At 46.8% G+C, this 23,761-nt stretch overlaps 1 protein-coding gene across 1 annotated transcript in view; it reads right to left on the bottom strand.

The window, feature by feature from the left end:
* TTC9 (tetratricopeptide repeat domain 9) overlaps positions 1 to 23,199 on the bottom strand; it is a 36,037-nt gene extending 12,838 nt beyond the window's left edge. Inside the window, exon 1 of the mRNA XM_005656367.3 lies at positions 22,232 to 23,199. Coding sequence (XP_005656424.2) covers positions 22,232 to 23,144 — 913 coding nt within the window. The 5' untranslated portion in view covers positions 23,145 to 23,199. The remainder of the gene's footprint in view (positions 1 to 22,231) is intronic.

Genomic DNA, 23,761 nt, shown 5'->3' with positions numbered 1-23,761 from the left:
CCTATCAGCAGCTTGATCATGGACTCGGAGCCTCCGGAAGCGTGAGACAACACACTTCTGGGGTTTTTAAGCCAGCCAGCTTGCGACGCTTTATGATGGCGGCCTTAGGAAATGAATACACCCTGCTAGCCATTCCTTTGGGAATGGGCCCAGGAAGTTGCTATGACATTTCCGGGGGAAATTGTCCCAAACCCAATTATCTGATTCATTTTCAAATTTATTCCAAGGGGCGATGGCATCATAGCCAAGCGGAAGGAGCTTGGATCTGGATAGAGGTGACATTCGGGACCACGTGGACATCTAACAACCAGTGGACATCATTACCACACTGAACAGGCACAGGGGACAGTGCCCGTCCTGGGGCATTTCGGCTGCGCATCGGGGCTGGATCTGGAGACACAGTCCCCGGCCGGAATCCAAGTTCTTCCTTGATGCGCCTTCAGTCTCCTTCACCTGTGTTAAATGAAGGTACTAATACCTATTTTGTACAGACTCTTATGATGATAAAATGAGATAATTAACATATAGGTTATATGCCTCACACAGCGCTGGGCACAAAAAAAGGATTCTCATAAATGCTTTAGGAAATCACTGGTCAAATGTGGTTTCCCCAGCAATGTGTATGTTAATCACAAGAAATTTCCATTATGAATCCTACACAGAGTGGGGAATTACAGCTTCATTTCAGGCACATTTTCAAGAATAGGTCAGATACATTTTGGAGGGTAATTTAGAGACCTTTGCCTTCTTTGTTTTTCAGCATTTTGATTTTTTTTTTTTAAATTGAGGTAAAGTTAACCTGACATTATATTTGTTTTGGGTGTACATCAGTGATTTGCTATTTATATATTTTGCAAAATGATAGAGGGTCTTTCTGTGGCAGAGCCATGGGAATGTAGCATGTGCAGTGAAATGATGGGAATTCTTATTTATTAGACTCCATATCCAGGACTGCTATGAGCCACCCAGTTTCTCCTTTCCGTGAAAGTGCTGGCTTTCCCCTCTGGGTACACAAGGGCTTGCCCTCAGAGTTCTGAAAACAGCTCCTTTCTCCTGATTTCTCTCTCTTTTCTTTCTGGACATTTATGTTACCTCGATTTTAGATACTGAAGTAACTAAAGTAACTTCATGGAGGTTTTGTTTATGTTAAATATAACCTTAGCAGAATCCCAGGGGTACAATTACTAGGTCAGGGCATGTGACTGTCTGAGTGGCCATTGCCACGTAACACACGGAGCTTTCCCTCTGACAGTGGCTGTTTACTTAAAGCTCTAGGCCCTCCAAACGCCTCGAATCTTCATTTCAGAAATCATCTACGTTGGGCTTGCTTTTATTTTACTGGGTTGTGGGGATGGCAACGAAGACAGCTGGGAGGAGACAGGCAAACCCCAGTTTGCACAAAGAGCTGTTTATTTTCTAGGAAGCGTGAAGAATTTAGGAGTAGGGTAGACCTGAGTTCTAATCCTGACTACTTCTGGCCAGTTATGTGGCCTTAGGAAAGTGACCCGCCCTCTCTACAACCGAGTTTCCCTGTCTCTGAAATAAAGGTAGAGACCCTCACAGGTCTGTTCTGAGGACGAGATGGGAAAATGCACCACAATGCTGGATGCAGTGCTTAGTCCATGCCAGCTGTGCCAAGGACGTGAGCTGATTCCAAGATCAGCAACGATGCTCCACCATCAAACCCATGCAGCAAGGGCAGAGCCCAACCTGGATACTTCCCTTTTTTTTCTTTCTTTTTTTTTCTCTGTAGGGCCACACCTGTGGCAAATGGAAGTTTCTCGGCTAAGGGTCCAGTTGGAGCTACAGCTGCCGGCCTACACCACAGCCACAGCCACACAGAATCCGAGTCACGTCTGCAACCTACATCACAGATCACGGCAATGCCAGATCCTCAACTCACTGAGCGAGGCCAGGCATCGAACCCGCATCCTCAGGGAGTCTAGTTGGGTTCATTAACAGCTGAGCCACGAAGGGAACTCCCTGGACTTGTCACTTTTATTTCACGGTCTCAGATGTACCTAAACTCACATTTGCCCCAAACGTTTCCCACATCTAGGTTTGATGCTTGGTTTTACTTTTTCCTTTAAAGGTGTGTCTTCCTTTCAAAGGTGTGTTTTCCTGTTGGGGGTGAGTGGGTATATACAGAGAACTTGGTAAAAGCAGCCTTGCCTCCCGAAAAGGGGGGTTAGGGAAAGGATGGGACGAGGTTCTGCATCTAAATGATCATAGATTAGACAGCCTCCGAGTCAACAGTTGATTCTACCCCCGCCCCCCACCCCACACCCGTGAAAGCTGCCTCCCACCTGTTCCCAGCCCTTCTCTAGGTGCATGGCTCCCACAGTTAGTTTTTCAGTGACAGCGGTATGGCCGGGGTGGTGGACGGACCCAAAGTTTCAGGGCTCCTCTGGAGTCCTAATACTTTGGGAAAGCTAGGAGCTCTCAAAGTCGGCTGTGGCAGGAAAATGAACAGGCCTGGTTCCTGATGCCATAGGCATGGGAAAGCCTATAAGAAAAGGGGGAAATATTATTAGCAGAGAAACTGCTGGTCAGTTTCAGCGCCTCTGAGTTACTTGATTCGAGACAATGTCCCCAGCACTGGCATTCACCTGGTGTCCTCGGGTTGAAACAGCTCCCCTCTCAGAATCTCGGTTTTGAAGATGAAGGTCTTTACCTTGAAGGTTTGTTGTCAGGATGAGAAAAATCAGTGTTTCCCAAGCACCAGACTACACCCTGATATCTGTTGAGAATGCCACAAGGTTTTTCATTGACTCCTCTGTGCAAACTCAGTTAACGTGGAGATTCTCAGACCCCATGTCCAGCGATGCAACTTCTAAAGGGCTAGGGTAGAGCCCAGTAACCTACATTTTCACTAAGTCCTCAGAAGAGTGGGCTGCCTCACCTGTGTTAGTACTTTATATTCTAGCATTTTCTATATATATTTTTTTCTTTTTCTTTTTTGGGCTGCACCTTCAGCATATGGAAGTTCCTGGGCTAGGGGTCAAATTGGAGCCGCAGCTGCTGGTCTACACCACACACAGCAACGCCTCTGACCTGCATCTGTGACCTACATCGTACCTTGAGGCAATGCCAGATCCTTAACCTACCAAGGGAGGCCAGGGATCGAACCCACACCCTCACCGGGACATTGTTGGGTCTTTAACCCGCTGAGCCACAAACAGGAACTCCTGGATGTATGTTTCTTAAAGAACATCCAGTTGGTTACACCGTGAGAGCCCAAGACACCCATGGGGAGCTCCAGGACTACTCCCGAGGGCAAACAGGTCCCAGATGGCCATGCCCTAGAGCCAGAAAATCCACACATGTAGGCAAACAATTGCTTTCTAACAGTCAACATGTAACATTTGGGGGTTGGAGACTTTTCACCGGAGAATAGGAGCCCAGGAAAGGAAGAAACAGGGTAGAAGACTGAGATGATTCATGACAAGCTCAGGAGAATCTAGCCTACAGGGGTACGTAGTGTTCATCCATCCTCCCAGGAATATAAGAAAAGAGCAGGTCACCTTGATTAAGCATGATTGGGCCAGGCGAGTGTTCTAAGCATTAACGCAATCTTTCTTAAAAAAAATTTTTTTTTTGTCTTTTTAGGGTTGCACCCACAGCACACGGAACTCCCCAGGCTAGGGGTCGAATTGGAACTACAGCCGCTGGCCTCCGCCACAGCCACAGCCACGCAGGATCTGAACTTAATCTGTGACCTACACCACGGCTCATGGCAACGCCAGACCCTCAAGCCCCTGAGTAGATCCAGGGATTGAACCTGCGTCCTCATGGATACTAGTCAGGTTCTTAACCTGCTGAGCCACAACGGGAACTCCAACTCACTGAATCTTGACAACAGTCTATGAGGTAGGTTCTAGTATTTTTGCCTGTTTTCCAGGTTGGAAAACTGAGGTCCAAGGAAGTTGAGCCACTTGCCAAAGATTGCAAAGCTAATAACTATCAGGGCCAGGATTTGATTCTAAGGCATTTGTCACCTGAGACCATGCTTTTAAGCATTCCCCACCTTGCCTTCCTAGGATGTTCACCTGCCTATATTGAATTTTAATTCAGTTCCTTCATCAGGCAGCTTTGAGGCATGAGTTCTGCTTCCTGTGAGGTGTAACTGTGGGAACTTGATGGTCCCAAACTGAGCTCATTTTATTTTAAAAATTTTTTCCTTTTTCTTTCTTTTTCTTTTTTTTTTTTTTTTTTTTTTTTGTCTTTTTGCCTTTCTAGGGCTGCTCCTGCAGCATATGGAGGTTCCCAGGCTAGGGGTCGAATCAGAGCTGTTGCCACTGGCCTACACCAGAGCCACAGCAACACGGGATCCGAGCCACATCTGCAGCCTACACCACAGCTCACAGCAACACTGGATCCTTAACGCACTGAACAAGGCCAGGGATCGAACCTGCAACCTCATGGTTCCTAATCAGATTTGTTAACCACTGAGCCATGATGGGAACTCCCAAACTGAGCTCATTTTATTTGGATACTCTATCTGTACACTTCTCATCTGGAAGATTCCTCTATAACTCTCCAGGACCATCTATGCCTCCTGTTTCTCTGCATTCAAAGAGAAAAACAAACAAAACCAAGTGCAGAGTTTCCACCAAGGCTTCTCTTTTTTAAGTTCTAAAACTACCTGCATCTCCAATTCCACTGAAAGTCAACTGTAATCCTAAGAAGGCTGACACGACACGTTTCTGGTTTCTTCCTGAAACAACCCCTACCTTAGCTGGTGCTGGCAAGACTAACCCCCAACCGTGTTATTTTTTAATTGAAATTTTTATTGAGATAATTTTAGATTCATATACTGTAGTTAAGAAACAATACAGAAAGGCCCCTTACTCCCTTTACCAAGTTTTCCCCAATAGCAACATCTTACAGAATTAGAGTAAAATATATTGACTATAATATTGATACTGATACAACCCACAGATCTCATTCGGATTTTCCTAGCTTTACTTGTACTCATTTGTGTGCGTGTAGTTCTATACCATTTTTCACATATGTAGTCTCCCCATCTACCTCCAAAGTCACAGAACGGTTCCATCAAAAGATCCCTCCTGTTGTCCCTTCGTAACTACATCCATGTCCCTCCTGTTTCCCCACCTCTTTAACCCCTGACAACTACTAATCCATTCTCCATGTCTGAAGTGTCATTTCAACGTGTTATATGAATGGACTCATATAGTACGAAGTCTTTGGAAGTTAGTTTTTTTTTTTTTTCACTCAGCATAATCTCCTTGAGATGCATCCAAGTCGTTGCATGTATCAATAGTTCATTCCTTTTCATGGCTGAGTAGTATTCCACGGTGTGGGTGTATCAGAGTTGGCTCACCATTCATCTGTTGAAGGACATCTGGATCATTTCCAATGTTTGGTTATTATGAATTGTGCTGTGATGAACAGTCATGGACAGCATTCAATCTCTCACCATTCAGTATAATGCTAGCTTTAGTTTTTTGGTAGATGGTCTTTATCAAGGTCAGGCAATTTCCTTCTATTTCTAACTTGCTGAGAAATGGACTATTTTCCTAATACTGTGAATTCTGGCATACCCCTGCCTGATGGAGGATAGTCTTTTTCTGATGAGGCTAGATCTACAGGTATGTTCATTAAATGGGCCTTTCCATTTCCCAAAGAATAAAGTCATTTTCATAGCCACAGACTTGGCCTGTGCCCACTGTTGTTATTTATGAGACACAGCCTTTTTGCCTTCCAGACAAGCATCTGCAGGGCATCTTTAAATCCCCGCATGGCAAAACCATATCATACTGGTTTGCACATATTGTTGGCTCAATAAATATCGACATCAAACATTTGTACAGTATTTTATGACTCATTTGACCTTCACAGTGACTCTGGAGAAATAGGTCTTATTAGTCCTGCTTCCAGAAGCTGAGGCTTAAAGAAGTTAAGTGATGCACTAAGGCCATTTGACTTTTAGGAAAAGAGTCAGGATTGTCTAGGCACAAGTCCATATTGGTTCCACTCCAGCAAAGCTGGTGCTAAAGAGACCTGGACTCGCTGATCTCTGAAGGTCTCCTCCAAGTCTAAGGCACTAAGAAGCTATGACAACAGGCAGCTGGCTGACTCAGAGAGCCCGCACCCTTCAAGTGGCAGTGTCTTTATTCACATCCTACCTGCCTTGCCTGGCACCCAGTTAGTGTTCTCCCACTTCTGATGATACTCCCACGACCAGGAGTCATTTGGCTTTATCTCGTGGCCTAAATCTCCTCTGATTCCATTCACATTAATTTTTTTTTTTCTTTTTAGGGCCATACCTGCAGCACATGGAAGTTTCTGGGCTAGGGGTCAAATCAGAGCTATAGCTGCAGTCTACACCACAGCCATGGCAACAACAGATCTGAGCTGCCTCTGTGACCCAGACCACAACCTGCAGCAATGCAAGATCCTTAATCCACTGAGTAAAGTCAGGGATGGAACTTGCATCCTCCTGGATACTACTCAGGTTCTTAACCTGCTGAGCCACAACAGGAACTCCTAATTTCTGACCTTCTATTTTTCCAATTTAGTCCATGTTTGCACTGGATTCAAGTAAACATTGCCATGGGGTTCTTCTGTCTTCGCAACATCATCTTTGGAAATATCGTCTTTTCACCATTACCAAGCTGCCCTTGGCTTTCCTGGCCTTTGAACTCTTCAAGTGGATGCCCCCAGCATTCAAGGGCTGCCTGAACAACAGCAGCTGCATCCCTCCCACTGTCACCACATAACCCTGGGTAGGAGCTCTTCATGAACTTACCTGACGAGAATTCATTCACTGAAGCCTGTGCTGAGGCTTCATAAGGAAATGCAGAGCATTCAAAGGATAAGGATACCTTCCAGGAGTTTAGATTCTTCTTATTCATCCTTTTATGGCTAATACTTGGCTATCAAAGTGGCAGGCAAAAGAGCTAAGGTGAAAATCCAGGCTAGAAGTCTTTTTTTCTTTTTTATGGCTGCACGTAAGGCATATAGGAGGTTCCCAGGCTAGGGGTCAAATAGGAGCGACAGCTGCTTGCTTGCCTACACCACAGCCACAGCCACGCCAGATCTGAGCTGTGTCTACAGATTACACTAAAGCTTGCAGCAACACCGGATCTTTAACTCACTGAGCGAGGCCAGGGATTGAACCTGCATCCTCACAGACACTACGTCAGGTTCTTAACCCACTGAGCCACAATGGGAACTCCCAATCTTATAAACTAAGGGCATATGTTGATAGTCCTTTAAGGGATATTGGAATCTACTCCAGGGAGTTGTAATGCCAGAGCCTGAGAGGTCAACTCAGTCCTTTTGTGCCTGTCACATGCTCCTGTTTAATACTGAAGGAGTAGACTGGGGTGCCATGGCAGCACGCTTATGAGGGATCCCATCCATGGCCCCCAACGCTCATGCCTGGCTTCACTGTGGTGCACACACAGACAGGAGTAGCAGGGAAAAGGTGGGGCAGGATCATTGCTCACTACAGTTCTTATTAACATCCCTTTCTTGGGTTATAAGTGAGCCTTTGGAAGGGCCAGGTGGGCCATTTGGAATGCGATGAGGGCTATATACCCAGAAATATTCAGAAAAAAAGCCAATATCTGATACTATCTTTATCTTGTTTGGGGGGTGCCCTTTGGCAGGAATTCTGAGGAAGGATGGTAGAAAATCTCAGACGCCAAAATACTATCCTGTTCTCATTAAAAAAAAAAATTTTTTTTTTTGTCTTTTTAGGGTTGCCCCCACAGCATATGGACGGTCCTAGGCTAGGAGTTGAATTAGAGCTTTAGCCGCCAGCCTACGCCAGAGCCACAGCAATGCAGGATCTGAGCCACGTCTGCGACCTACACCACAGCTCATGGCAATGCTGGATCCTGAACCCACTGAGCGAGGCCAGGGATTGAGCCTGAAACCTCATGGTTCCTAGTCAGATTCGTTTCCACTGCGCCAGGACGGGAACTCCCCCCCACCCCCCATTTTCTTTTTAGATTTTACAAAATTCCTCTCCTGTCCCAGTCACCTCTCCTGCCATCCATCCGTGACCCCAGTCACATCTTTCCTGTTCCTAATGCATCTCCCACCATCTTTCTTTTTTTTTTTTCTGTCTTTCTCCCACCATCTTTCTATGGCACCAGGGCAAGTACCACATAACCAGCTATGTCCGGGAATAAGTTAGTTGACAGGCACACGTGCAGCAGAAAAGGCACTTCTGTGGCCTTTCTGTGGCAGCACAGTGTATAATAGCAAAGTGTTGAAAATAACCTAAAGATCCATCGGTAGGAGACTGGCTAAACAAATAACAGGGCACTGGCATAATGGAACATGACACAGACAGTAAAATCATGCTGTACAAAATACTTAATGACACTGAAAAATGTTTTTAGTGGAAAATATTGGCGGAAAAAATGAAGGTTGTAAATGTACAGTGTGTGTGTGTGTGCACACGTGTGCATGCATGCACAGAGGGTGTGCAGAGGGGTATGTGTGTTTCAGGGTGAAGAATTTGTAATAGCAGACATCAGAGTTTCTCTATTTTTTTTTTTTTTTTTTTGTCTTTTTGCCTTTTCTAGGGCTGTACTTGTGGCATATGGAGGCTCCCAGGCTAGGGGTCCAATCAGAGCTGTAGCCGCTGGCTTACGCCACAGCCACAGCAATGCAGGATCCGAGCCGTGTCTGCAACCTACACCACAGCTCATGGCAATGCCGGATTCTTAACCCACTGAGCAAGGGCAGGGATCGAACCCATAACCTCATGGTTCCTAGTCAGATTTGTTAACCACTGCGCCACGAAGGGAACTCCCAGAGTTCCTCTTAAGGAGGGAATGATTCTTAAGAATACTTTCTGAGTTCCTGCCATGGCACAGGAGGTTAAGAATCCAACTGCAGCGGCTTGGGTAGCTGCAGATGGGTATGTGTGTGTCAGGGTGAAGAATTTGTAATAGCAGGCATCAGAGTTCCTCTTAAGGAGGGAATGATCTTTTTTTTTAAGAATACCTTCTGAGTTCCTAGCCCGGCCCAGTGGATTAAAGGACCCAGTGTTGCCACATTGCAGCTGTGGCTTGGATTCGATCCCTGGCCTGGGAATGTGCATACGCTACAGGCGAAGCCATAAAAAAAAAAAAAAAGAATACCCACAGCAACTGTGATTTTATTTTTAAAAAATTCACCTCTGCCCATGATGTCTTCAAAGAGAGCGGGGGTGGAACTTGGGAGGAGAGCTGTGCTAAAGCCTTCTGAAGGGTTTCCTGGGTGGAAAGCACTGCCTGTTCATGGAGCACCAATTTGGAGAGGCCCAGGGTCTCTTATGGTGGAGGAGCACCTGTAAGGAGGGATTAAAAGGAGCTTCCGATGGACACACCTGCTAGTAGCTTTCCTCCCAGGACATCTGATCAAGTCGGGGGCTTTCCTTATCCGTAAGTAAGCTGGCACCAGCATAAGGCACCGGAGACCAGGCAGAGCAGAAACTGCTGGCCAGAGGCCTTGCCTTCCCCTTAGTCCATTTCCTGCTTTCCCGTCCCATCGCTTTCGTGCTTGTGAAGCTCCCCAGGGAACCAACTGATCACAGCATGTATCTTCTCTTCCTGGCAAGTCCTTGTTCTCTGCTCTCAGACTCGGAGCTGGTCTAACTTGTGAGACGGCCCAAGGTTCTCTCCCTACTAGTTCAGTTCAAAGAACAGGTCAGAGAATCCTGGGGCTGAGGATGGAGAGTGGCAGAAAATAGTCTAACTGAGGCTTATTCCTGTGCATGATCAGTCTCAGGCCAGAGATATGTCTGCCTAGAACCCAGCAGTTTCTAAGTGTTTCCTGGACTGACTTGAATCCTGAGAAGCTGGAAGTAGGCATAGACCCCAAGGGCCAAAGGCCTTGGCTCCGCTGGAGCTCAGCTGCCCTTCAGAGGGAGCCTGATGGGTTACTTGTTCACCCAGCCTCATGGGCCCAGGTAGGAAACACCCACACTGAAGGCTGTTGGTTCACAGCTTGCTCGCCTCCCCTGCACTATAGCCACTTAGGGAACTGAAAATTACCCTGCCCCCTCTTTGCTCCCTAGCTTCCAAACATTTCCCCATAGCCTCCTTTGCGGAGTCCTTTCTCCTCCCCTCCTGCACACTTTCCTGCCATAGCACCTACTGGAGTAGGCGCTGGCTTTACATTAAGCATCTGCTACATGTGCGCCAGGCACTGTGCTGTGAGGCAGGCATGCACTGGGTCCTTTAATTTCAATCACCATCCTAATCCTGTGTGCTGCATTTTATCACTCCCATGCTATCATGGAAATAGAAGCTCGTAGAGATTGGGAAGTCAGGATTCAAACCCAGATCCTCTTGTATTAAGTAAAGCTGTTGTCCATTAGGCCACATTGCCCTACAGGTTTTCTGGGGTCTAAGGCCTGAAGCCTGTCTGTTCTTCTGTGTTGCCTCTCTTCCCTCCCATCTTCATTGGGAGGCATACACAAGGACACAACCCTTCTCTCTATATATAGGTAGCAGGGAAAAGTCCACACAAGTTCCAATGACCCAGGGGCATCTACAGCCTGGGGTTCAGGTCCATTTGAGAAAGGAGCTCAGTTCTGACTCAGCATGAGCCAGAGGCTCAGAATCACATCCCTGAATACTCAGAACTGGCCCAGTCTCCTGAAGGCTCTCCAGTCTTGAGCCAAGGGTGGCAACTCTCTGAGATGCTATAGCTTAGCCAGCAACTGTTCCCTGAAACTCTTGGCCCTGCCAGTTCATTTCTTAAAAGCTTTATTTTTTTTTTTTTCCCTTCCACCAGAGCTTCCCAGCCTAATGTAGCTAGTTTTACCAGATTTCTTATAGCGACTGCTTGCCTGCTTAGAATCAAAGTCTGACTTTTGGAATAATCTGAGAAGATATAGCAATAATAGGTAATATCTGGTGCCATCAATTTAGATTCCAGGGCCCAGATAATATTTTATATAGGCTTCCAACCCCCACTCTGGTTTCACTCGAAGACCCTCTGTCTGACTCTATCATCCTGGGAGGCTGCAGTTTCCTTTATTTTTGGTTTACCCCCACATCTGCAAGGTGACCTTGGAAATCTTAGTTGAGATTTTTCATGATTATTTGTCAGCACATATCAGTAAACTAGAACAAAAGGGAGCTTGTTTCCTATTTCCTTCCTAAGTCTGGCTGCTTCAAGAGAGAGAGGCCAAGGGAGGAGGGGAGTTAGAAGGTCTTTACAATTCTAGACGGTTCAGTATGTCTGAGAGGGGACTGGGAGGGCATCTGGCCCAACACCCACTGTTTGCACGTGGGGAAACTGAGGCTCCGACTTCTGCAAAGTCTCAGAGCAAGTTAGCAGCGGTCTGGACTAGAACTAGAACCCTGTTCCCACAGCCCCATGCCACGTTTTGGGGAGAATACAGTGGACTTTAGATTTGGGCTGCGAAGAGCCATGGCAAGCATCCAAAAAAGGTTTGATGAGTGAGTGAGCTTCCTTCTGGGTGCCGGAGCTGCTGTCTGAACTGCCAATGGGCAGGACTTCCTAGTCTGTGGGGTCAGCAGGAATCCTGGACATGGAGCAGACATTCAGTCCCTTCCTCAACCTCAGAGGCCCATCACTAATGCTCAGGACCAGTCTATACCACAGGATCTGACCCAACTTCCTTCTCCACCTTCAAACTGTCCCTCACATGCTATGCAGTCCAGAGGGCTGTGGTCCTACTGTGTGGTACCCTGCTGTCAGCATCCAGCCCTGTTTCAATGTGTGGATGGGGATGGTGGCCACTGCAGAAAGGATAGGTCACTTTATGGGATCTTAAGAGAAAGTCTGGGGCTTGGGATAATTTTGCTTGACATCTTTGGTGTTACTGACAAGATTAGACAAGGCATAGGAAATATCCAGGACAGCGTTAAAAGTGGTAAGGTAGGTTTTCTTTAGGACAATAAAAGAAGAAAGCCAAACTATCCAACATTTTTCTATACAGATAATCCTGTCATTGTTTTCCTTTTTCCGGCCCCACCCACAGTACATGGAAGTTCCCTGGCCACAGTCTGATCCTAAGCTGCAGCTGCGACATATACGGGATCCTTAAACCCACTGCACTGAGCGAGGGATCCAATCGGCAGTGCGGCAGAGACAAGTCAGATCATTAACCCACTGTGCTACGGCAGGAACTCCCTGTCATTGTTTCTCGTAAGAAATAAAAGCAGTCATGCATCTTGTTATTGAAGTCACACACGACAGAAAGATACAGAATAAAAAGTTAAAAAAAAAAAAAAAAAAGACACGGAGGAACCTTAAATGCATAGGACTACATGAAAGAAGCCAGTCTGAAAAGGTTCCATGCTGTAGGATTCCAACTCTAGACACTCCGGAAAAGGCAAACTATGGAGACAGAAAAAAGTTCCGTGGTTACCGGGGTGGGGGGTAAGAGAGGAAAAGGGGAGCACAGATGGTTTTTAGGCCAGTGAAGGAGCTCTGTATGGTACCACAGGGATGGATACATGTCATTACCCGTTTGTCTAAACCCCTAGAATGCACGATACAAGAGGGAACCCCAGTGTAAACTATGGGACTTTGGGTGATCATGATGCGTCAATATAGGTTCACCAGCGGTAACAAGTGCACCCCTCCGGGGGAGATGCTGATCATGGCAGAGGCTGCGCATGCGTGTGTGTGTGTGGGGGGGGGGGGGGGGAGTCTATGGGAAAGCCCCTCAATTGTCCCGTGACCCTTAACCTACTCCAAAAACAATGAACTCTTCATAACTTTTTTAAAAAGTTAAAGCCTCTCCTCAATTTCTCTGCCTAGTCTCTTATTCGAATGAAAGGAACAGCTTCATTTGTATAATTTCAAATCATTTATTGAAAGCAAATACTGTACGAGCGTATATGTTCATGCTAGTTGATATCTTTTTCTCCTTCTTACACCAAGTGAATACACACTGTTCTACAGTCTGCCTTTTCATGTAATAAAAGATTTTGGGAGACTGGTCTGAGTCCACAGACCTCTCCTATTCTGGGTGCCGGCCACTCAGTGCAGAAAGAATGATGTGGAGAATTGTCCTTTTTGGAACTGGAAAGGACCTTAGAGATCCTGGCATCCAACCCTCGGTTTTTAGACATCAGGAAACTACAGCCCAAGAGGTAGAATTCCTTGACCCAAGGCAGCTGGTGAGTTAGAGCCAGAACTTGCTGTCCCCGTCACTTTGCACCAAGTCAGGCTTCGGCTGTGCTCTTGATGGGAGTGTCTGAGGACCGGTGGGAGATGGAGCCTTCAGAGATCATCCCTCGTTATCCTCATCAGAAACACTTTTTAAAAAAGATGAGCAAATGCTTTTTTTGGTAGAATTTAAACAACCTGCATTTGGGCCACCATTTTAGTGTATTTGAAACAAAATGGGAGAGTCAGTATTCATAGACATTTAATGCAGGAACCACACATCAAGAGTATTTTCCTGGTAGATACTAACCAAGTCTCCCTTTTATCTTAAAATTGTTAGGATCAGAGGTGGGAATTTCCTTCATTGGGCAGTTCCCACTTCTTATTTCTATTCTCTTTATTTTTCTTCTCTTAAATATCCCTGTCCACCAAAAAGGAAAATTTACCCTTCCAATACTCCATAGTTTGTCAAATACATTTGTTCATTATCTATCTACTTGCTCCTCACCCCTACCCTGTGAGTCAGGCAGGCATAATTATACCCATTTAATAATTGAGGAAACTCAAGATCAGAGGTCTTGTGACCAGATTAAGTTCACATACGCAGTGAAAGTGCCACTAGCTGTCATGTGAGTCTCCCTCTAGACATGGAGCCAGCTAATCTGTTTAGTGCTGGGTTTGGAGGGGGGTTTGTTTCTGTTTCTTGGGAGATGAATTTTAGCCCACAAAGTTAGAACTTATCAGCTGGTCATAAAAACACAAACTAAAAAATAAATACCACTTTACAGGATGTTAGGAGAGCAAACGTTCCATGTCACACAGGATAATACTGTGTCCAATCTCATCTAGCACCTAAACTGAATCATACTTTTTTTTTTTTAAGGATGGCACCCTGTGGCATATGGAAGGTCCTAGACTAGGGGTTGAATCAGAGCTACAGCTGCAGTCTTATGTCACAGCCACAGTTACAAAGGATCTGAGCCATGTCTGTGACCTACACCATAGCTCATGACAATGCCAGATCCTTAACCCACTGAGTGAGGCCAGGGATCGAACCCGCATCCTCATGGATCCTAGTTGGGTTTGTTAACTGCTGAGTCACAAAGGGAACTCCATGAATCCTTCTTTTAAATGATGGTGTCATCACTTACATGATATTAAAGCTGACCAGCCCTGGGAGTTCCCATCTTGGTGCAGCAGAAATGAATCCGACTAGGAACCATGAGGTTGCGGGTTCCTAGCCTGGGAACTTCCATATGCCTCGACTGCGGCAACAAAAAGACCAAAAAAAAAAAAAAAAAAAAAAAAACCCAAAAAAAACCACAAAAGAATGAAAAAAAATGACCAGGTCTGCAGTAACGCATTTGGACAAGTCCAGATATTATTATTCTAGTGAGTCATTGTATCCACCAAGTGGTTACTGAAAATGGCTGAAATGAATTCCTACTCTTAACACTTCCACTCAAATTTCTCAAGAGCTCTTAACTGGAATTCACACACTCTGGAGCAAGGGGGATAAAAAACAGGAGGAGGTATGGGTGGGGCTTCTGCAAGCTTCTAGGCTCATTAGAAATTATGACTCACCAGCTCTTCTTCTCTGTCCCTACAAATTCAGGTCACCTTCTTAGTGACATAGAACCTGGTTAGAGGATGCAGGACACTTTCCCCTTAGCCACCCAGGAGGATCACGGAATGGGAATCCCAGTCATATAAGACATCATCACGGAAAAAGGAATGTCCAACTTAGAGAAGATGAGACTGGAGGATGGACAAGCGAAGGGCCCTAAAAATGTCAAGGCTTGTCCTTGTTACAGTGATGAGACGTCTATCTTGTTGCTTCGAAGGGTAGACAGAATATGGATGGATTGATAGAAATTATAAGGAGGCGAATTTTAGTACCTAAGGAAGAAACTCCCAAGGATGGAGGCTAAGGGGTGAATGGTTAGGACTATAGGCTTTGGAAATTTAGACCTGGCAGATGAGAAATCCCAGTTTTTCACATACTATTATGTGACCGTGGGCAAGTGGCTTAACTGTTCCAAGCTTGAGTTTTCTGTCTCTCGAAGTTATAGCGATACACAGGTAAGTTCATGAAAAGCAGTAACCTTGTCCTTTATGTTTATTCCTGTGTACCCAGCCCCCATGCCCGGGGGTGCATTTATTAGTTGCTCAATTAATATTAATGGAATGATTGCATTTATTGAATCCTTAATATGAGACAAATGCTGGGATAAGCATTTTCATTTCAAACACATTGATGTAACAGCTACTGGGGGCCAGGAACTGGGCTCATCCTGGTGGTGTTTACTGCCACCATTGTTACTGTTATTATAATTGTAGTTGGTGTTTTGTGGTGGTGGTTGTTAAGTGAGTCTCTTTAGGTAGTGGTGAGTACCCCTATTGCTGGAAGTGCCTAAACTCATGCTGATGACAAGGCGATAATGTTGACAAGGAAATTCATGCATCTCTGCAAGTTTTGGGGCCATATCCACATCTGAAATCATAATCCCCATTTTACATAACTCTCGAGCTGGCTAATCAGCACCACTTCCATAGCACTTTTGTTCTTTACGCACAGATACATTATGGAAGGGAAACTTTTGCCCTGCAAGCTCCCTCTGCATAAACCTTGTCTGTAATTTGCTCTTTTAAAGTTATTTTAGCCAAAGGACTTTCTCTTGAAAGTCCACTTGGATCTATTTTCAACCTAGAATTCTCCTAGTTCAAGTCCTTGGCACTACACATCCTGCTTCCTTTCAAAAAATATTTGGGAACTGTTGGTTTTTGAGTCTGACTAGACATGGCATCATTTTATTGCTGATATGAAAGCATGTATGTATGCATAAAAAGAAGATAATGAGCTTTACCCTGCTAATGGTAATTTCAAGGTTATATGAATACCCCAAGGGAAACTAAACTCCTTTAATCTTCTGTAGTAGTATCTTGGGCTTTTTTTTTTTTTTTTTTTTTTTTAATGTCTGGTACCATTGTCTGTGCTAGAGTTTGTGGTTGCTGCTGTGTACTTGGGGATGGGCCACACTAATTGTCTTGGTGAAAATGGGAAGCTCTGTTCTCTCAGCATGGACATCCAGTTTCCCCAAAGCCAGATACCTGGGAATTCAGAAATTGCTGGTTTGTTGGTTGGTCGGCTGAAATATTTGGTTTTCATCCTAGATGTCAGGTGGAGGCACAGCCTGGTGGTGAAAGAGAAGAGCTGGAAGAAGAGAATGTCCCATATGGAGGGACATTACTCCCAACCTGTGAAGCTCTAGGAACAGCTTTTGGCTGTTCCACATCTTGGCCTTTCTGTCCACACTGCAGCTGAGTCCCTTGGCCTTGGATGGGGCACTCCCATGTATTTTGGCTTGTAGGGACTCTCACTTCAAGATGGCCTAAAGAGTTTCCAGCTATAAGCCATGCAACTCATTACTTTTGTAGGGAAACTTAGGAACTTCAGAATCCACTTTAGAAACTCAGCCCAAAGCCTATACTCAGAATATCCTTTTCTTGAAAGCATTCTACAAGTTTCAATTCCCACATCTTTTTTTGGAAGATGATCTTCGAAGCCACATTTACAGGCTTAAGATTAACCGGTCAGGGACTGTTGGAGGAACAGGAGGAACAGCCTCAGATCAATAAAGGCTTGGCCAGACAAGCTCCCCCATCCAGATGGCAGGATCTTGGCTGAGCATCTTAGTGTGAAGCCCCTCTCTTCCCCATTCCTTTGCCAATTCTTATCCCACTGACTCATCTTCCGGTTACCAGATTACTGCTGGTCTCTAGCTCTTGACCTCCTTTTCCCCGCTGTATTCTTGCATTTGTAATTTGCTCGTATTTATCATATTTATGCTTGGTTCTTTGGTTTTACATCAATTTCTGTGGAGTACCTTTTGTCTTAGAACCTTCTTCAGAGTCTATATTTAAGTCTTTCCACCTTAGATGTACATGACCAGTTATCTGCTTGTATCCCATTGAGGGGTGGCTTCAAGCGTGGGTAAGTTGTGCAGTCACATAGGACCCATGCTCAGAAGGGCCTTTTGATGCTCTGCTGTTGCCTTCTTAAAATTCTTTTCTTTGGGAGTTCCCCTCGTGGCTCAGCAGAAACGAATCTGACTAGCAGCCATGAGGACGCAGGTTTGATCCCTGGCCTTGCTCAGTGGGTTAAGGATCCAGCATTGCCATGAGCTGAGATGTAGGTCTCAGACACGGCTCGGATCCTGTGTTGCTGTGGCTGTGGCGTAAGCTGGCAGCTACAGCTCCAACTTGACCCCTAGCCCGGGAACCTCACCCATGGCATATGGAGGTTCCCAGGCTAGGGATCAAATCTGAACTACAGCTGCCGGCCTATGCCACAGCTACAAAAGCTCCGAGCTGCATCTGGGACCTACACCACAGCTCACGCCAACGCCAGATCACTGATCCACTGAGAGAGGCCAGGAATCGAACCCACAACCTCATGGATACTAGTCAGATTCATTTCTGATGCATCACGATGAGAACTCCTTAAAATTCTTAATAATTTTATCTTGGAAGTTGTGTTGTGCAGATGAAGCCTGATGGGATAATGGGGCATGAATGAGAGTGGAAGAGACAGGCACAACCTTTCTTTGCAGCCCCATATAGCATATAGCGTTTAGGACGCCCCATGAATACAGAATTCCAGAGGATCCACAGTGCAGGGAAGTTCCACAAGACCCAACTCACGTAGAGTGTTAGGTCTATAACTAAGTAAGCACACATGCTGACAGCCCAAAGAGGCCATTCAACCCAGAAGTTGCTTCAAATGCACAAAGAAAGCAATGATGTTCTTAAAAACCAAATAACCCCAAACCTCATCATATCCTTTCTTGCTTACGTTACTTTTCTGTACTGGCCAACCACTTATGGTAAAAATGATGACAGAGAAAGAAAGAGAAGGATAAGGAATAGCTCCTTTTCCTTGACTTACTCATCAGAAAGCCAAGATTGGTAGAAAGTGCACATATAAAGTATGCATAGAAAACATGATATAAAAGCAGTTGAGTTTGTTTCATCAGCATTTCCACAGTTCTAGTAAGAATAAACAACATATGCGTGTACAAGCTACCAAGCATGAATTGTGTAACTTATAAGATTTCAAACACACATTAAATGCTCTAATATTTCTATTTAAAACTCGCATTGCACACGATAAAGATGTACAGTAAGTTCATGCCAATAATTTAAAATTTTAGTTTTCTTGTAATGACATTCAATACCAAATAAAAATACCATATCAAGAAAGAGAGACCATGAAAAAAGGGGGAAAAAATGTCACATTTTAAGACCTCTCATGACAATTTCCTCCTGCTTTTTGAACAAGGAGCCCCTCATTTTCATTTTGCACTGGGCCTCACAAATTACATAGCTGGCCTGGGTCCCACGGCTTCAAGACATGTCCACAAGGACTAATAAAGCTGGCTCCCATCCCAGGCCTTTTCCCAGTGTGACTTCTCTAGGCCTTGTCAATCCTTTGTCCTGGGACTTCAATTTGGGATCAATGGATATTATCTGCCCCTTTGGTAAAATAAACAAAAATACTCCCAAATATAGCTCTAAATAGATGGGGAAATGAAAGTAAAATGATGTGGTAAGAACTTATACAAAGTCACAGGAATAGGGAGATAAGGTGACGGTCATCTAGCCTTCAGATCCAATGTCATGGCCTGTCAGCACCCATCGCCACTGTCTTGGACATAATTTGAAAATACCAGCAAAGTCATTATGCGTTGCAACTTTTTGATCACACTGCAGCAGGGGCCACTACAACCCCACAGGAAGAGATGTAAAGCAAAAGACTGCCCTTCAAGAGGTTTTTCACAGAGCATTTCAAGGCCCCAGGGGAGTCCTGTGTCTTTTTCAAGGTCAGTAGGAGTTGATCAACAGGCAAGTCTGTGCTGCTTTTACAGCCTTGGTAAGAATTACCTTTCTACATCTTTCCAGGCCAGTCAGAATATCATTTCTAATCCTTGTATCAAAGTCATTAGAAATTCTGAAGGAAGAGGATGCTTCTCATCACCTTCCTTGAATTTCCTGGAGAATAAGCCATGCAAAATCAAATCTAGAGGTCTTACACCACTGGCCAGATCCCTTGTAATCAGTAGGAACTGCAAGCTAGAACACATCGCAACCTCAGGCACTTTGCAAATTGCCTGCATACCTGTGAAGTGGTCACCTCAAGTCATCCAAATGGATTTTTAGACTAACATCTCTTAGTAGATTCTAGCTGCCCCCTTACTATTCTAAAGCCTTCCATGCAGAGTAAAGGGTGCAAGGAGCCTAGGTTTCCTCCAGAAACCTCACAACAGTCTTTTGTTTGGTGCTGATTTGCCCTTAGCAACACAGCCTAATCCTCCAGGTACTTCTGGGCTAGTCCATGGTCCTTTTAAACCCCCAAACCTCTCCCTTTACGCACAGATCCTTGAGAGAACCGACATCTTTGGACTGCTCCCGCCTGGAGACCCCTGGGGTGCTCAGCCAGCATGGCAGCCCCAGTGGAAGGGCCAGATGCCTTTTTGCCAGAACAAACTCGCAGGTGCTGTTTCCTTCCTTTTATCAGGCAAGAGGGCCATGCTGTCCTAACAGCAGCAACAGTGGTCATCTTTCCTTCCCTTCCATCAAATGATCGTTATAGATACACATTTAAAAGTTTTAGGTTTCCAGTGAAATGAATCTTGACAAGAATATTTTAGGGAAATGTGAAAATGCTTCTGACATAATGACAAATGGGGATAAAAGCAGGATACAAGAGGTCCTTAGCTTTGTAAATAGTTTACGTTTATGTATAGAAAAAAATGCAGGAAGGAAAGGCATCACAATGGATTTCTTTGGTTGGTGAGGTCAAAGATAATTTTGCATTTTCAGAAAAAAGTACATTGGAGTTCCCATCATGGCTTGGCAGTTAGCGAACCCGACTAGCATCCATGAGGATGAGAGTTCCGATCCCTGGCCTCGCTCAGTGGATTAAGGATCTGGAGTTGTCATGAGCTGTGGTACAGGCTGCAGACACAGCTCAGATTCCTTGTTGCTGTGGCTCCAATTGGACCCCTAGCCTGGAACCCTCCATATGCTGTGGGTACGGCCCTAAAAAGACCAAAAGACCAAAAAAATAAAACATAAAGAAAAACATTTTATAGGAATGCCTTGCTTTCATAATCCATAAATTACTAATATTCATAAGTGGTGAGCACTGGAGAAGGCAGCAGAGGGAGAAATCCATTAGTACTACTTTCCATTCTCTTAGCACCGAAGTTTTCCTAAGTGTTTGGCGGGTGGTGTGGAAGTGGAGGAGCTGTCTAGATCTGGCCCCGCCCTGACTGGGCTGGCCTGACCAAGGACACATCTCTGGTTTCACCATGGAAATGTAACCACTTCTGGGGTGGAAGGTAGGCAGTGCTAGCCATGGGCCAGTAGCCAAAAGCATGGGGTGAGGGGCAACCTTAGAATGCCCATGGAAAATACTAAATATAATACTCTGTCACCACTCCGAAATCACTGCATTAGTGATCCAGAGTGCCTCTTCCTCCACACATGGTTACTTGGCCCTTAACAATCCTCAGGCAGTGGTGAATATGCCAGAGACTTACAGGAAATAAAGGGAATTTATATAAATATATATAAATAGAGGTGTACCTTGTGATGGATTGAAATAGTCCATCTATGCTGTATTACTACAACTCTATCTGCTGCCCTTATCACCAGTGCTGGTATCAGCACCATTTCTACAAGTGCTCCTCCTACTATTATTATTCATCAATCCTTTAATTAGCAGTTTGTAAACTGCTTAACCATTTACAAAGTGCCTGGGCTTTGCCTGATTAAAGACGACACTGGACATGTCATTATGGGAAGGCAGAGGGAGGCTGGCACTTGGGATCTCAAAAGGAAAAGAGCTGACTGGCACTTAGGAATGGAGCATAATTATCCATATTTTTTTTTCAATCCCCCAACTGCCTGGTCACCAGACAAATCCATCCTCAGCCACACCCATTCTCCTAAGCTGACTCTGCCCCAACTGTCCAGAGCTAGTTTGGGCAACTTCAAGGATTAGGGACTAGGAGTGATGGCCTTTTATTTGGTCAGAGGAGCTAGATCATGGCCAAATCCTACAAAATGGGGTGGGAGGAGAGGAGAGAGTGCTTTTCAAAAAGGGCCATTGCCTCTGCCATCATCTTCCACCTTTTCACAGGCTCCTCTGTTTTTAGAGACTAAATTTTCCTGTGCCAGAGTTAAATGTTTAAAAATGACCCGACTTTGACCTTAATCCCCAAAGTATACTGGGGAATGTGTACCTAACCTTCTATCCCAATCAAAGGGCTCCCTCACCCTCAAGCCTAGCAGCCAGCTGGCCTGAGGACCAATGCTACAGCAGAGTGAGAACAAGGCAGGGAGGGGAGACAGAATGTAGCACAGCCCAAGCCCAACCTTGAGCTAGCTTCCCTTTGAGATCGCTCTCTTCACCTGGCAACGGGGCCCCAGCAGAGCTCCGAGAGAAGAAAGTGGCATTCTGGAATCCATCTTGCTTGAGATGCTGAAGGCATCTTAGCAAACTGCCCTTTACTACTGAGGCCAAAGGAACTTGGGGAAGGACTTTACTATAGGGATGCGGCCAGCGGGGGTGGGGGAAAATGAGGGAGAGCTCCGGTGCCAACGATCCCCGAGGAGCGCAACCGCTGGGCAAGCGGTGGGTGCGGGTGGCCCACCCTGGGTGCTGCTTCCCGCATTTGGACCCAGGTCCACTGCTGAGCAGTAGTAGCGGCAGTCGCCGCCAGGCCGGCTGAATCCCCATCTGTCTGTCCAGCTATTTATAGGTGAGATTTACGAGGATGCGAGGGAAGAATGCGGGATGACAACGAGTTCTGGAAGGTCTAATCCTAAAAGTCACACTTCTTCTAAAGCGCCCCCTCCCAGGTTCTCCTTCCCAGGGCAGAGCAGCACGGTCCCAGCTGGAGAGTGTGCGTCGCGGGCGCGCCGAGGCTACGGGCCGTGACCCCTGGGGCCGGGCGGGGGGCGGGGGGGGGAATGGGGATGGGTGCTGAGCGGGAGACCTAGAAGGCAGGGGGAGGAGGGGTCGGGGGCGCGACGCGACGCAGCTCACCTGCCAGGCTGTTGTAGCAGTCGATCTCGATGGCTTCCACCGTCTTGCTCTGCTCCTCTGAGAGGCGACCGGGGTTGGGGGCCCCGGCCGGGGAGGCCGAGCGCGAGTCCCGCTCCCGTTCCCCGGCAGCCGGCAGCAGCCCCTTCAGCTCCAGCAACGCCCTGTGGTATTTGCCGATGGCTTCGCGGAATTTCTTGTCCTTGTAGCACTGCGCCCCTTGGCTCTTGAACTCGTGCGCGCGCCTGATGAACTCGGCGGGCTCAGCCGCCGCCCCAGCCTGGCCCCGCGCCGGGGTCCCTCCGCTGCCGCCCGGGACGCACAGAGGCGGCTGTGGCCGCTGCGCCTCACCGGCCGCGGGCGGGCTAGGGTTTCCTTTGGCCCCGGCCGCCGAGCCCTTCCTCTCCATTCGGCCGCCTCCCGGCTCCCCGCGCGCGCCGCGATCCGCCCGTCGCCGCCGCTGCCGCCGCCGCGCCCTCCCGGGTTTAAAAGCGGCGGGCACCGGCCTTGCGCCTGGCAAGCTCGGCCACTGCCGTGACACCCCGCGGCGGTCTGTCGCCCCGCACTCCCATTCTCTTCGCTGTCTGCGGGAGGCTGCTCTCTCCTCCTCCTCCTCGGATTGCCTTCCCCTCCTTCCCTCCTTTCTTCCCTCCCTCCCCCACTCCCGCGCCGCCCGCCCGCCCTCCTCCTCGCCCTCCTCCCCTCCCGCAACCTGCGGAGGTGGCGACCTGGCCCTCGCGCGCTTCAGGGCTAGCGGTATGGGGGACCGGGGGCCCGATGGGGTTGGCGGTGATTGTTGCTGACCCGGAAGAAGCTTGGCTCCTTTGAAGGAGGGGAGGATTAATGACAAAGACCGGCCCGTTCTTTCCCATTCAACCCGGCCTTGGGAGAAGCGGCTAGTCTGAAAGACACGCATGGGGGAAGGGTGTGTGTGTGTGTGTATGTATGCGTGTGTAGGGAAGGGTGTGTGTGTGTGTGTAGGGAATGGGGACGCCCGCGTCGAAGGCTTGCAGACTCACCCTCAATAGATTTCTTATAAACTAAAAAGAAAGGTGCAAGAGGGAAGCCAGGGGTGTGGGCAAAAGCCACAGCTTCTGGTTCTTTGCAGTAAGGCGTTGATATTTTTAAGGTGGCAGGGCCTCTTTTTGTGTGTGTGGATGCAGGTGGTGGCTGAGGTGGGTCTCCGTGGGGGGCTGCACCGGCACCCAGAACACAATGTGCACTTCAGAGTGGGGCGTTGTATTCTAGGAGCCGCTGTATGCTGGCGCCTGGACGTGCGGGCAGTTGTGCAGAATGAATCACAGACATCAGAGATGGAAAACACCTGTTACTGTTGGTCATCAGGGCGGGCGTGCGTTCTAGTTTCTAGTTTCTGTTTACAGGCCAGTTCTTCCCCGCCTTGGGAGGTTCCATCCCTTACTTCATTCATTCTTTCGGTGAGCCCTGAGCGGCTGGCTGTCTGCTGGGGATTTCCTGAGGTCAAGGAGGGGACAAAGACAGGCAAGGAAGGGACTGCCTTGCTCTCACTTAACT

This window comes from Sus scrofa, chromosome 7 (assembly GCF_000003025.6).
Source record: "Sus scrofa isolate TJ Tabasco breed Duroc chromosome 7, Sscrofa11.1, whole genome shotgun sequence".
In the NCBI taxonomy this organism is placed as follows: Eukaryota; Metazoa; Chordata; class Mammalia; order Artiodactyla; family Suidae; genus Sus; species Sus scrofa.
Note: the sequence above shows the minus strand (reverse complement) of the source record. Positions and strands in the feature narration are given on the sequence as shown.